Source organism: Tachyglossus aculeatus, chromosome 11 (assembly GCF_015852505.1).
Source record: "Tachyglossus aculeatus isolate mTacAcu1 chromosome 11, mTacAcu1.pri, whole genome shotgun sequence".
NCBI lineage: Eukaryota > Metazoa > Chordata > Mammalia > Monotremata > Tachyglossidae > Tachyglossus > Tachyglossus aculeatus.
In genome coordinates, this window is record NC_052076.1 from 69,503,224 (window position 1) to 69,519,242 (window position 16,019).

General features: G+C 45.8%; 1 protein-coding gene across 2 annotated transcripts in view; it reads right to left on the minus strand.

Moving 5' to 3' along the window:
* OPCML (opioid binding protein/cell adhesion molecule like) overlaps positions 1–16,019 on the minus strand; it is a 1,278,294-nt gene that overhangs the window by 9,428 nt on the left and 1,252,847 nt on the right. For both annotated transcript variants that reach the window (XM_038754698.1, XM_038754697.1), the window contains 2 exons: positions 1,137–1,271; positions 307–427 (listed from right to left, as the gene is read on the minus strand). In XM_038754698.1, the coding sequence (XP_038610626.1) occupies positions 307–427; positions 1,137–1,271 (256 nt within the window). The remainder of the gene's footprint in view (positions 1–306; positions 428–1,136; positions 1,272–16,019) is intronic.

Sequence of the window (16,019 nt, forward strand, 5' to 3'; positions counted from 1 at the left end):
TGCCTTGTGATCTTGGGCAAGTCACTTCACTTTTCTGGACCTCAGTTGCCTCATCTGTAAAATGAGGACTAAGGCTGTGAGCCCCTTGGGGGGCATTAACTGGGTCTAACCTAATTTGCTTGTACTTACCCCAGAGCTTAGTACAGTGCTTGGCACATGTGTAGTAAGTGTTTAACAAATACCATAAAAAAAACCGTGACAGCCCTCTTCTCCCCCTCTACAAAGGCCCTACCACTATCTAACAGCAACACTCCGCTGTCTAGGGCTGTTCCAGCCATTGGGTTCCAGCTTCCAGGTTCTGAATACCTTGTCTCCTCTTTGAACCACTGAAATTCAGCCAGGGGGACGGCGGAGGCTTCACAGCTTAGGATCCCCTTCTGGCCAAGTGAGACTCCGGTGTTCTTGGCATTGGAGATGTAAGGAGGGTCTGTAAAATCAACAGAGAACAATCATATACGCAGGTTGACATAGTGCCCCGGCTTAGCCAGGGCCACCCTGGATAGTGGCGGACTCCCAGTTAAGTGTCAAAAATCAGATGGATGTTTGGGAATTGCAAGCATTCCAGCTAGCCTTTTGGCCTTCCCTACTCTAACCTCTCTACATATCGCTTCTCCCATTAAATGTACGATCTTCCTTGGCGGAACCGCAGCTGCTCAGTTTGGGACTCTCAGCATTCTGGGACTTGGACTGTGGTCATTCCAGAATGCTGGGGAACTCTAACGCCAAACAAAGCTCTGTTCTTCTCCACCCTCTTTGTCCCCAACTCCCTCCTGCACATCACCTTACGGTTGCACTACACTTATTCACCTTTTAAGCAATGGATTTCTTGGAACTGCAGCTGGATCCCAACATTCCCAATGCACTACTAAGAGCCCACTATCCTTGGGGGATCAAAGGCAGGGGCGATGACTCCAAGCTGAATCTTTTCTGGCAAAATGCCTTGGAATCCCACTCTCCAATCACATGCATCTCAGTGCTTAGGTAGTTCGTCCTGGAGGCTCAGTACAGGAGCCCAGAAGCTTAGATCCCAAAGGATCCCAAGGAACAACACAGTGGTCCTGGTCAGGAATCTGCTTCCCCGCCTTCCCTTCTCAGACCCTATTAGACCCCAGTGAATCCCACTCCCACACACTCACAGTTCACGGTGATTTTGACTCGCCGCACGTCTGGAGCTGCGACGTCATTCAAGGCACTGCATTCATACTCCCCGGACTGCTCCCTGGTGATGCCGGAGATCTCCAGGTATTCGTCCTCACTCACGAAGCCCCGCCCTTACAGAGAAACAGAGGACAGGAGAGTCTCAGCCAGAGGTCCACTGGTGAGGAGATGAGGAAAACCCGCTGGCCTGGCGACGACTGGCTGAGGAGCTGGTCAATAGGAGTGGAGGCTTGACACCAAGCTCTAAATACAGGAAAATGGGAAGACCTAATCCACATTGCAGATGCATCTTCGTGCCCAGTTTCTGCCCACCGAAGACAGTGAGATGAGCCCTGTATGGAGTAGATGATTATCTTGCATCTACTGCAGCACTTACCACTTTTCTTGGCACATAGTAACCCTTTGAGAATACAAAAATCATTACACAAAATTCTCAGACTGCTATTATGGTAATTATGGTGGTCATCCATTGGGAACAACAGCCACTGAACTTCTGTCCGAAGACTAGAGGACCCAGACTAGAGGACCCAGAGGAAGGAATTGGTTAGAGTCACAGTGGTTTGTGTAATGCCCTCCCAATCCCGGTCCCCCTGAGGCACAAACCGCTCAAGCAAGTAGGTGGGCAGGAATGTGGCACACCACAAAGTGTACCCAAATATTGATTATGTGCAGGATCCATTTAGGGTCATTTTGACATATTTTGCAGCATGGTGCAATTGCAGTGTACAATTTGACCCCATGGTTGGTTGTCTTTGTTGCCAACTGTTTATCAGATCTCCAACTTAGTCCATCCAGCTCACGTAAAAGCTTGAGTTGACTCCATCACCACAGATGACGTTGCCCCAGCTCACAGAAACAGACATTAAAATCAATTGTTTCCTGATGCCCAAAGCAGAATTCTCGCCACTGGACTAACTTGCAGGCCTCTAGACAGCCATAGATCTGTAGCAACTGTCCACATCACAATTAAGCAGGTAAAATTCTGAGGTGGAGGGAAAGGACCCAACCTCTGCTGCCCAAGGCATTGGGTGGGTAAATATAAATGAATGAAAATGTAAATCATTCCATCCTCTTAGCCGAGGTGGAGAAACACTAGATGGTCTGATTCACCCTCTCACCCTCACCCACAACAGAAGGCATAGCAATAATGATGATGAAAAGCCTAGGTTTTATTTGTTGAGTGCTTTCATTTTCCCAAAGCACTTTCACAATACCTACACAACACAGCAAACAATCATAAGAATCTTAATCTGGACAGGCATCCTTCACAAAGTGGCAGAAAAAGCATGCTCTTACCCTTGATCCACTCTCTCTCTCGTCTTCCTTTCCCTTCTTCCTGCCTCTCCAGTCCCAAGGAAAAGAAAGAGGCTCCAACTGGGACCCCTACCTAGCTCTGGCCTGTCCAGTTAGCCGTGGAAAGACCACTGATCTGGGACCACGATTTGTTTGCAGGAATTGTTGCAGTCCCTCAAAATTACATTGTTCCTGCTCACATTTACAAGGTCATTCTCTGCCTCTCTTCACCACATCCTCTTACTCAGAGGACACAAATGTCTGCCAGCAGCAAACCTATTTAGGGTTTTCCTGGCCCCGTGCACAGAACACACAATGAAAAAAGCAAAAAAGCTGGAGAATAATTTGATTTCTATGAATGCAGCTGCCTGATTTTTTTCAGGGTCTGGACCATAATAATAATTGTGGTATTCATCATGGCCTTGCACTGTGCCAAGCCCTGGGATAAATGCAAGATAATCAAATCCCTGTTCCACTTGGGGGCTGAGGGGGATGGAAAACAGGTATTCAATCCCTATTTACAGATGGGAAAACTGAGGCACAATTAAGCGACTTGCCCCAGCGGCCAAGTGGCAGAGTTGGGCCCATTAATAGAAGCCAGGTTCCGTGATTCCCAGGCCCACGCTCTTACCAGTAAGCCACACTGCTTCCCTGGTTCATTTACATGGTAGTACTTGCCTTTTAAATGTTATTAGACAATGCCTTAACAAAGCTTCATAATCTATTAAGTGTATCCAGTAGTACTCAAATGCCATTGTAAGGTATGAATGCTTGAGGGTATGGTAATTTTAATTATTTTTATTATGGTATTTGTTAAACACTTACTATGTAACAAGCACTGTTCTAAGTACTGGGGTAGATAAAAGGTAGTCAAGTTGGAAAAAGTCCCTGTCCACATAGGAAGGAGCAGCGGACAGAAAGAGCATTGAGATCGAGGACTGGTTGAGCCAGGACAATCTCATCCCTCCCATCTCCAGAGGTAGGAGAAGCAGCATGAATCCTGGCTCTGCCACCAGTCTGCTGTTGTGACCTTGGACAGGTCATTTCACTTCTCTGTGCCTCATCTGTAAAATAGGGATTGAGATTGTGAGCCCCACGTGGAACAGGGACTGTGTCCAACCTGATTTTCTCTTAGCCACCCCAGTGCTTAGTACAGTGTTTGTCACACAGTAAATGCTTCACAAAAACCAAAATTATTATTATTATTGGTGGGTGGAGGCTGGGCTTGGGAGTCAGGAGACTTGGGCTCTCATCCTGGCTCTGCCATCCACCGGCCTGTGTGACCTCGGGTAAGTCACTTCACTTCTTTCTGCCTCTGTTTCCTCATCTCTAAAATTGGAAGTAAATGTCTGTTCTCCCTCCCCAAAGGCTGTGACCTCCGTGTGGGCTGGGACTGTGTCTAACCTAATTTGTATCTATCCCAGCTCTTAGTACAGTGCTGGGCATATAATGAATGCTTAATAAACACCATTATTATTACCATTAGAAGAGAAAATGCCCACCCTCACTAACTCTACCACCTCTGCCCTGTTACCAGCTCAGCTGTAGGATGCAAGATCAGTGGATCTTTCAGGTCTCTTCAGTGCTGTGATTCTCATGTAACATTGCTAGTCTCTGACTGATCTACTCAGGGGAAGGACCAGAGGCTGGCTGGAGGGTATTAATTAAATGCTTACTGTGTGCAGAGAATTGTGCTAAGCAATTGGCAGAGCATAATATAACAATAAACAGACCCATTCCCTGTCCACATCAGCTTACAGTCTAGAACGGGGAAGACGGGTTAGTTGTACTTTCCAAGTGCTTAGTACAGTGCTCTGCACACATTAAGTGCTCAATAAATACGATTGAATGAATATTAATGTCAATGAATAAATTACAGACGTACATAATTGCTGTGGGGATGGGAAGGGGGGAACAAAGGAAGTAAGTCAGGGCAAGGCAGAAGGGAGTGGGAGAAGAGGAAATGGGGGCTTAGTCAGGGAAGGCCACTTGATGGAGATGTGCCTTCGGTAACGCTTTGACAAGGGGAGGAATAATTGTCTGTGGCATCTGAGAAGGGAGGGTGTTCCAGGCCAGAGGCAGTACGTGGATGAGGGGTCAGCGGTGAGAAAGATGAGATGGAGGCCTAGTGAGAAGGTTAGGATTAGAGGAGCGAAGTGTGAGGACTGGGTGGTAATAGGAGAGTAGCGAGATAAGGTAGGAGGGGGCAAGGTGATGGAGTGCTTTAAAGCCAATGATGAGGAGTTTTTGTTTGTTGTGGAGGTGGATGGACAACCACTGGAGCTTTAGTGGCCCTGCCCTCCCTGGAAGCCTAAATTCCAGGACTAGGTCATCCCTTAGACCTCTGGAGAAAAGCACCCAACACCACTCCTGGTTTAGACCATTGGATCGCCCAGGTTAGTACTCTGAGGAAGTGTGTGTTGGTTGCCCTCCTGCATATCCATCTTCATGGTAAAGGACTGAACACCAAACATGCTCATCACAGCCTCCATCTCCAACATACTCTCTGAAACCCCATTATGGGCCACACAACCAGGGAGTAATCCACCCTTTCTGGATATTTTTTCCTGTAATCTGTCCAGTGAAAACAGATTCCCCGGGCTCACCAGAGCAGCTCAGGACTGCCCTGGGTTCCCCTTTCACCCGTTACCCAACATGAAGACCCTCTGCTGCTTAACCTTCTAATTCTCTAGACTGTAATCTCCTCGTAGGCAGAGATCTTATCTACCAACTCTGCTGTACTGGACTGTCCCCGGCACTTTACACAGTGCTCTGCACACAGGAAGAGCTCAATAAATACTACTGATTGATTGAGAATCTGTGCAAATCCCAAACCCAGTGGTCTACAGGGAAGGACACACACATGATAAGCCACCAAACTCTTGACTGAAAATCTCATCCCACCTCCAGCAAAGTTTGAAATCCAGGACCAGATCCTGGCCTCCATGACTCGATTTCACTCCACTTACATAATGCACAATGGAGCGCTATCATAAGTAATTGAAAGCTAAACTCTACTTATCTAAAACAAATGAGTGAGCAGCTGAGGGCCTGTTGGATGCTCCAGAGTGGCAGTGCTCTTCCCAGCATCCTCAGGAAGAGAGAGAAGCAGAGATAGAACCGGTTGCTAAGTAAGCTGCTGGGCTTTGGCTCCGGCCCTGGCCGGAATCCTTGAACAAATCAGAGGCAGGCCTCTTCTGGATGGATGAAGTTTATCTCCCCCAAAGTGCCAGCCATTGAATTTATGCCCCAAACTGCCAAGCGCCTCCCCAAGAAAGATGGATGTCGTTGTGCCCATGGACTGAGTTATCTGCAGCATTTATATCCATCGACGAAGCCTGGGCATCTAGCGGTAAATTACTAGGGCTGTGTGGCTTCCCACTGGAATGTGCAATTTTATCGCCAGCGTCTGTAATGCCCTCTTACTGAAAGCTTTATGTGATAGAAAGAGGCAGGCAAAGGGACTCTTGGGAAAGGACTGGGATATGTGTCCAAGAACTGTAGGGCCAGCTGATCCTCTGGGGCTGATGCCAAATGCAGTGTCTCCACCCACCTCAAAGGACCGTGGGATATCTTCCTGTTCAATGGTCAGACTTGCACTGAGGCAGAACCTCTAAATCCCGGGACCATTTGAAGGCCTTTGCCTTCAGATAAGGGTCACGGTGGTCCCAGGAACTTGGCTGAGGTCCATAGCCACATGGCTCCAGGGATACTGGGTGGGAGGGGGGACAAAAGTTGGTGAGCTGGATGATCCCTGATTTATCAACTTGGTTGAGGACGAGTGGAGAAGGGTGTGAGGGGAATGGAAAAAGGGAAATTCTAAGCTCTTTCCATGGAGTCCAGGGATCTAGTTGGCATCCTTGATTTTCCACAGGGCAATCTTGGATAAACCACCGGCATTCTCCATGCTTCAGTTTCCCCATCTGTAAAATGAAGATAAGGATCCCAGCCTCTTCCCTTTATCCTCGCTCCTCCTTGCCAGCTCACCTTCAAATTGTACTTTGCTCTTGGCTCTGTTCCTTTGTCACCACTGCACCCCCACCTAACACTTCTTCTCTTCCAAACCTGCCTAATCACCTGCCCAGATTCCCCCATCTTTAAAGCCCTCCTAAAATCCCACCTTCCCTAATTAATTCTCAATACTCCAAGTAGCACCAACCAAACAGCAACTCTTTGCACTTCCGTATTCATGCCCATCCTTAGAAGATATGTAATGTACTTTCAAGCCTAATGGATAGAGCATGGGCCCGCGAGTCAGAAGAATCTAGATTCTAATTCCAGCTTCACCATTTGTCTGCTGTGTTACCTTTGGCAAGTCAGGTCATTTCTCTGTGCCTCAGTTACTTCGTCAGTAAAATGGGGATTAAGACTATGAGCCCCATGTGGGACAGACACTGTGTCCAACTAATTAGCTTGTATCTAACCCAGTGCTTAGTACAGTTCCTGGCACGTAGCAGGCACTTAACAAATGCTGCAATTATTATTAATATTATTAACTTCATTCAATGTAGAGAAGCAGCATGTCCTAGTGGAAAGAGCATGAGCCCGGTGTGGGTTCAGGGGCCATTATCTGGAGAGAATGCAAATAAAATGCTATGATAAATTACTCTGCCCGGGTCCATGCTTCTGGCCCGTGTTAATGATTGTGGTATTTGTTAAGCGCTTACTATATGCCAAGTGTGTGACCTTGGGAGAGTCACATAACTTCTCGGTGCCTCAGTTCCTTCATTGGAAAAATGGGAATTAAAACTGTGAGCCCTGCGTGGGATGTGGACTGTGTTCATCTTGATTATCTTGTATCTACCCCAACACTTAGTATAGTGCTTGGGACACGGTAAGCACTTAACAAATACCATTAAAAAAAAAAGTATCGACCTGTTTTATGTTTGTTCATCCCTTGTCCCCACTCCTCTAAGACGAGGGTTACATTCCTGATAAACTCCTTGTCAAGTACCAAGCAGCATGGCCTAGTGGAAAGAGCATGGGCCAGGGAAGAACTGGATTTTAAAACCAGCTCTGCCACTTGTCTGCTGTGCAACCTTGGGCAAGTCACATAACGTCTCTGTGCCTCGATTCCCTCATCTTATAATGGGGATTAAGACTGTGATCCCCACGTGGGACAACCTGTTTGCCTTGTATCTACCCCAGTGCGCATACTAAGCGCTTAACAAATACCATTATTATTTTACAGATGAGATAAGTGAAGCACAGGGGAAGGGCAGTGACTTGCCCAAGGTCACACAACAGGCAAGTAGAAGAGCTGGGATTAGATCACAGTTCTCTGATTTACAGGCCTGTGCTCTTTCCACCAGGAAATGCTGGGAGCCTCATAATGAGCCAACAGTCCAGGGGTGTTCTGGACTTGCCCTATCTTGCTGGAGATCTCAATAAAAGATGATTGGAAGCCAAAGAAAATAGACATGACGAGGTAGTGACAGAAATACATAAATAACGGGGGTGATTTCTTCATGCAGAGAAGGCCTCGCAGAGAGATAAGCCCAACTTGCTACATTAACCAGATTGCGATCTACAAGGATACAAATGGGGACTTTCGGAGGGTGTCTGGGTGAGGGACGCAGGCTATCCATCATGAGATGCGGGGGTCGCAGCGGGCCCCAGCTCTGTCTGGGGCGCTGCAGATATGAGCTGCGTGCTCTGGCACTGGGCCGGTTCGGCTTATTTCCTTCCCATCTGCCTCTCTCAGCGTGGTGAAGCCACAAGCAAAGCCACAAAAACTGGGGTCTCTCTCTCTCCCCTAATGCGTTGAGTCCCTGAAAACTGGCTGTGACCCCGAGACAAAAGGGAGCTGTAGGAGGAACTCTTGGGGGGGGAGGAATTAGAGGTGAGGAGGAGTTGGGAAGAGTTCAGTTGTGGGGGAAGGAATTGTGGAGGGGAGGGGAGGGATTTGGGGAAAATATGGAAGGAACTGGAAGGAAAGGTAGGAAGAATTGTTGGGTGAGGTGGGGGAATAGGAGAGAGGGATGAGATGAATTGGGTGAAGGATGGGAGGAATTATGGAGGAGGAGGGAGGAATTTGGTGAAAGGAGTTGTGGGGAGGAGGGGAGGAGTGGTGGGGGAAACGGTGAAGGGGCGGAGTTGTGGGGAGGAGGAGGAGGAATAATGGGAGGAATGGTGGAGGGGAGGAGTTGTGGAAAGGGATGGGCTCCGCCGAGCAGTCAGTTTTTAACTTACACTTTCATTGATGACAAATGTGCTTTGACAGTGTCTAAAATGACAGCAAAAGACAGCAGGGGCTGCATGACCAACTGAAATGATCCCAGGACTGGGAATCCCAGCTCTGCCACTGAGCAATCTCTCAACCTCACTGGGCTCCTTTCTCCATCTGTGAAATAGGGCTAAGATCCCTCTTCTCCCTCCCTCTTTGACGGAGTCCTGTTTGGTCTGATGATCTTGTTTCAATCCAGTGGTTGGCAAAGAGCCTTCAAAGTCTTACTGAAGGCACATCTCCTCCAAGAGGCCTTCCCAGATGAAGCCCCACTTTTCCTCATCTCCAATTCCCTTCTGCATCACCCTGACTTACTTCCTTTGCTCCTCACCCCTCGCCCCCACCAGCCCCACAGCACTTATGTATAGATCTCTTATTTATTTGTATTCATGTCTGTCTCCCCACCCCTACACTGTGAGCTTGTTGTGGGCAGGGAATGTCATTGTTTATTGTTGCATTGTACTTTCCTACTCTGCACACAGTAAGTGCTTAATAAATATGATTGAATTAATGAATGAAATGAGTGCTTATCAAATCCCATAATTACTATGCCCTGCTTCAGCTTTGCAATACTTTCAGTTTCAGCTTCACCTCAGCAGCTAGTTTTGTGGCAGCAGCTCTAGGGACCAGGCTGGTGGGGCATTCATTCATTCAATTGTATTTGTTGAGCGCTTACTATGTGCAGAGCACTGTACTAAGCACTTGGGAAGTACAGGTTGGCAACATATAGAGACGGTCCCTACCCAACAGTGGGCTCACAGAGGGGTGGGCACAAAGGAACTGCAGACAAATAGAAACAAATATTGAACTTGGTGGTTCAATATTTAACATAAGGAATGTTAAAAAAGGGTGTGGCGGGGATGACACAGGCCGAGTCACCTCGAAAGGTCGACGGACCCCTTTTGTTTCAGTATTGCCTAGTGGAAAGAACCTGGACGTGGGTGTCTGAGGGCCTGGGCTCTAATTCTGATTCCACCACTTTACTTCAGAGTGACCTCAGGCAAGTCACATAAGTTCTCTGTGCCTCAGTTCCCTCATCTGTAAAATGATGATTAAGACTGGGAGCCCCATGTGGAACAGGGACTGTGTCCAATCTGATTGGCTTGTATCTACCCCAGCCCTTGGTACAGTGCCTGGCACATAGTAAGCACTTAACAAATACCACAGTTATTATTATTCCTTCGGTTCTTGCCCAAAGCCCGTTGTTTCTAAACTGTTGTTGGGTAGGGACCATCTCCATATGTTGCCAACTTGTACTTCCCAAGCACTTAGTACAGTGCTCTGCACACAGTAAGCACTCAATAAATACGACTGAATGAATGAATGAAAATAGCACCTATTGCATATCTCTTTGTACCTCCTTCCCTTCGCATCTCTGATTTCTGGTTCACCTTGTCAATTTATAATACTAATGAGAATTTCATTAGAACCCAAAGAAATCATTGATCACCCTGTGAATTTATAATACTAATGAGGATTTCATTTTCACCCAATGAAATAATTTCATTAGCATCCTATATGAGCTAAGGGTTGAAGTAAGCACGAGGTTATAAGACGGGGCACAGTGCCAGAATCGGCTAACACTATAGCTTTACAGTTTACAGATGTGGAAACTGAGGGCCAGAGAGTTTAAGTGACTTAGCCAAGGTCACACAGTAGGCCGGTGATGGAGCTGGAACTGGAAGCCAGATCTTCTGACTCTTAGGTGTGCTCTTTCCACTAACCCACACTGGCTCCAATTTCAATCACAACCACTCCAGAAACTGCTTTTTGACATTGACCTTCTCTCTCAGTTAATCAGTGGTACTTGTTGAGCACTTACTGTGTGCAGAGCACTGTACTAACCACTTGGGAGAGTATAGTGTAACACTCTCTTCTTGTAGAAAGCCTCCTAGAAGTGTTTCTTGATCTGGGGAGATTCCATTCAGTTGTAAATGTTCAATCGATGATTCTAGGGGGCACGGTTCCGTGCCCTGGACCTGTGCCTGGTTCACCATCGATCGGCAATACGTATAAAATAAGCATTGTAAATTTCCCAGAGAAGAAATCATGATTCCCATCACGGAAGTGCTAAGACTTAATCGATAGGATTCCTCCCTGCTAGAAAGATAGGCACTTAGGGAGGAGCACTAACCGATCCTCCCATGGCACCGTTTACTGTTTAATCAGCGCCGCCGTAACTTGGTTTCAATGACACATTTTATATAGAATGCCACGGACAAATTAGGAAATGTTCTTCTGACGATGCCCACCCGTCTGAATATTAATTATCATTACTATTATGATATTTGTTAAGCGCTTCCTATGTGTCAAGTACTGTTCTAAGCACCGGGATTGATACAAGTTAAGTCAGAGTACGCAGGCTTACCATCTAAGTAGGAGGGAGAACAGGTATATTATCTCCATTTTACAGATGAAGAAACCAAGGCACAGAAAAATTAAGAGATGTTCCCAAGATCACCCAGCAGGAAAGTGACAGAACCAGAATTAGAACCTAGGGGTTACGACTGCCGGGCATTTCCATTAGGCCACAGTGTTTCCCACAGAATGTGATATAGCATCAGAAGAAGAGGTGAACTGCCACTCCTCTCTATTGGACACAAAGTGAGTGCTAAAACTGAGATTTCCTTAGTGTGGGGTTCTTGAAGAGTGCTCCCAGAGGACTCCCAGTTCTTCTGTAGAATAGGGCTCAGATAAGCAGCAATGCAAAGAATCCTGCACTATTAGTCTGACAGGGACACAGTTGTGTCCACATTTTACAGATGAGGAAACTGAGGCAAAGAGAATTTAAGCCATTTGCCTAAGATCACAATGCAGCTAAGTGGGGGTGCCGAGAATAGAAACCAGGACCTCTGACTGCTGACAGTAGCAGCAGGTAGCCACCTCCATCAGTTGCAGCGGTCACTGTGGCTGAAAGTGTTTCATTTATCTGTTTTGTTTTTTGTCGTTGTTGCTGCTTAATGGTTTTTGTTAAGTGCCTACTCTGTGCACTGTCCTAAGTGCTGGGGCATTTTACAAGCTCATCAGATTGGACACAGTTCATGTCCCACATGGTGCTCAGAGCCTAAATCTCCATTTTACAGATGATGGAAACTGAGGCACAGAGAAGCTATGTGATTTGCCCAAGGTCACACAGTAGACAAGTGGTAGGGCCAAAATCAGAACCCAGATCATCTGACTCCCTGACTCACTCTAATTCCACAAGGCTACATTCCTCTTTCAGCTTTTTTTGTTTTATCTCTCCCTAAGTATCCACCGTCTGTCCCCTCTTCCCCATTTTTCTTAGATTGGGAGCCCCTTGAGGGCTGGAATCATATCTTCTTCCCACTCATGTATTTTTTCCCAGTGCTTTCTACAGTGCTATACATATTGTAAAGGTTTAATAAATACTATTAATACTACTCTGAAGCTATTATTATCACTACACACACACACACACACGGACAATACCATGAATCCATTCTTGTGTGGATTTTGGAAGGCCAGTTCTCTCTAAATGGGACTAAATAATAATAATAATAATGATGGCATTTATTAAGTGCTTACTATGTGCAAAGCACTGTTCTAAGCACTGGGGAGGTTACAAGGTGATCAGGTTGTCCTACGGGGGGCTCACAGTCTTCATCCCCATTTTACGGATGAGGGAACTGAGGCTCAGGAAAGTTAAGTGACCTGCCCAAAGTCACACAGCTGATAATTGGCGGAGCCGGGATTTGAACCCATGACCTCTGACTCCAAAGCCCATGCTCTTTCCACTGAGCCACGCTGCTTCTCTAAATTGTATCTCAACATTACTACTACTACTTCTTTCTACTGCTGCTATTACCACTATAGCGCTATTGTTAGTGCTAAAAAAACTACTACTCTTACAATGACTACTATTACAGCTGGCAATCATCGCTGCTATATTATTGTTACCAAAGGTACTATTATTACTGCTACAACTATTACTACTCCTTCTACTGCTATTATTACTGTTACTACTAAAGCTGCTATTATTACTGCTTAAACAACTACTACTATTACTACTATAGCTACTATTATTACTGCTACAACTATTATTACTACTGCTATTATTACTGTTACTACTAAAGCTGCTATTATTACTGCTAAAACAACTACTACTATTACTACTATAGCTACTATTATTACTGCTAAAACTATTATTAGTACTGCTAGTATTACTGTTACTACTAAAGCTGTTATTATTACTGCTAAAACAACTACTGTTATTAGTACTATGGCTACTATTATTACTGCTATAGCAACTACAACTACTACTGCGACTACTACTACTATTATTACAGCTACAACTAATTCCACTTCCATACCCTGAAGGACTAGACTCTAAGCCTATCCTTAGACTGTAAGCTCTTTGAGGGCAGGAAACATGTCTACCGACTCTGTTATATTGCTATAATCTACTCTCCCAAGTGCTTACTACAGTGCTCTGCACACAGTAAGTGCTCAATAAATACAATTGATCCATTGACTGAAGTGGAAATTGAAGTGTGATGAACTAAAGTCGACTGTAGAAGGAGGGAAGGAAGTCTTCACGTCCAGTCCAACGTCTCAGTGAGTTGAGGGGGTCAGTCCACACTGGCCTCAATTCAGGAGAATGGACTTCTCCTTCTACACTGGCCTCAGTTCAGGATATTGGACTTTCTTTGCTGTCAGATAATCAGATTTTTTAAATCTCTCTGATAGATGATTATAATGTACTTGGCTAATGTCCATGTCATTATACTGGATAAAGAGCAGTTAATCTGAGAAATTAAAATTGATGATAATAATACCACTGTTATGCATTGTTATAATACGTAAAAAAAAAAAAGGGCCCCTTGTCTAGAATAGTCCGGAATCTAGAGGGCTGGCCCAGCCTGCGGCTCAAAATAACAAATTATAATCCAAATTGTCATTAGCAGGTATAACGTTTCTGGAAATTGTAGTACCAAATCCAGTGACACAAAGCTAAGTTAAGAACTACAACTCCCAGAAGTACTTGAATTCTCCATACACATTTGTTGAGGTCCTGGTATAATAATGATGGCATTTGTTAAGCGCTTACTATGTGCCAAGCACTGTTCTAAGCACTGTGGGGGGGGATACAAGGTAATCGGGTTTTCCCACGTGGAGCTCACAGTCTTCATCCCCATTTTACAGATGAGGTAACTGAGGCACAGAGAAGTTAAGTGACTTGCCCAAAGTCACACAGCAGACAAGTGGTGGAGCCAGAATTAGAACCCACGACCTCTGACTCCCAAGCCCAGGCACTTTCCACTGAGCCAAAGGGTCCAATGGGTTGGTGTCCTGGTCCCGGTTTTGGTTTTACTTGGGTGTTCAGTCTATATGAGATCATCCCCATTTTACAGAAAGGGAAAACTGAGGCTTAAACCAGTTTGGGGATCGGTCATTTTGAAATCATTAGTCAATCAAGGATTTGTATTTGTTGATCACTTACTGTGTACAGAGCACTGGACTAAGCACTTGGGAGAGTACAATACAACAGAGTTGATAGATATACTATATATCTGTCTCTATTTCTCTCTGCTGCCCAGATTATCTTTCTACAAAAATGCTCTGGGCATGTCACCCCCATCCTCAAAAATCTCCAGTGGTTGCCTAACAACCTTCCTATCGAGCAAAAACTCCTCACTATTGGCTTCTAAGCTCTCCACCACCTTGCCCCCTCTTACCTCATGTCCCTTCTCTCCTTCTACGGCCCAGCGCGCACACTCTGCTCCTCTGGTGCCGCTAACCTCCTCACTGGGCCTCATTCTCACCTGTCCCACCATCGACCCCTGGCTCACGTCCTACCTCTGGCCGGGAATGCCCTCCCTCCTCACATCCACCAAACTAGCACACTTCCCCCCTTCAAAGCCCTACTGAAAGCTCACCTCCTTCAGGAGGACTTCCCAGACTAAGCCCCCCTTTCTGCTCCTCCTCCTCTCCTCATTGCCCCAACTCCCTCTGCTTTACCCCCCCGCCCCACAGCACTTGTGTATATATGTATATATTTATTATTCAATCTATTTTATTAATGATGTGTATATATGTAGAATTCTATTTATTTATATTGATGCTATTTCTGGTTGTCTACTTGTTTTTTTTGTTGTCTGTCTCCCCACTTCTAGACTGTGAGCCCATTGTTGGGTAAGGATTGTCTCTGTTGCCAAGTTGTACTTTCCAAGCACTTAGGACAGTGCTCTGCACACAGTAAGCACTCAATAAATACGATTGATCGAACAAAAGATATGTTGCCTGCTCACAATGGCCTTACAGCTATGTCCACATGTGCTACAGGGTTGAAGGTGGGGGGAATATCAAATGCCCAAAGGTCACAGATCTAAGGGCATAGCTGATGTATAAGGGAGAGGGAGCTGGGGAAGAGAGGACTTAATCAAGGAAGGCCTCTTGGAGGAGATGAGACCTTAATAATGCTTTGAAGGTGTGCAGAGTGGTGGTCTAATATGGAGAGGGAGGGAATTCCAGATCAGAGGTAGTATATGGGAAAGGTGTTGGTGGTAAGGTAGATTGATGGAGACTCAGTGAGCAAACTGGTGCTAGAGGTTCAAAGTGTGTGGGCTGAGCTGTACTAGGGTATAAACAAGGTAAGATAGAAGGAGGTGAGCTAACTGACCACTTTAAAGCCAGTAATAAAGAGTCTTTGATGTGGAAATTGTTGAGCAACCACTGGAGGTTCTTATGGACTGAACATTTTTTTAGAAAAATCATCAGGGCAGCACAGTGAAGTATGGACTGGAGTGAAGAGAGACAGGAGGAAGGGAGGTCAGCTAGGAGGTAGATGAAGCAGTCAAGGCAGGATAGGATAAGTGCTTGGATCAGTGTATTAGCAGTTTGGATGGAGAAGAAAGGGCCAATTTTAGCAGTTTTGTCAGAGACAGGATTTGGTGACAGACATATGGGTTGTATGAGGGAGATGATTCGAGGATAATGCCACAGTTGCGGGCTTGTAAGATAGTGAGGATAGTGGTAATTATCTACAGTAATGGAAAGGACAGGGGAGGACAGAGTTTGGGTGGGAATAATAATAATAATAATAATAATAATAATAATGGCATTTGTTAAGTGCTTACTATGTGCCAAGCACTGTTCTAAGTGCTGGGGGAGATATGAAGTCATCAGGTTGTCTCACGTGGGGCTCACAGTCTCAGTCCCCCTTTTACAGATGAGGGAACTGAGGCACAGAGAAGTCAAGTGACTTGTCCAGAGTCACACAGCTGATCAGTGGCAGAGCCAGGATTAGAACCCATGACCTCAAACTCCCAAGCCCAGGCACTTTCCACTAAGCCACGCAGCTTCTCTATGAAGATGTGGAGTT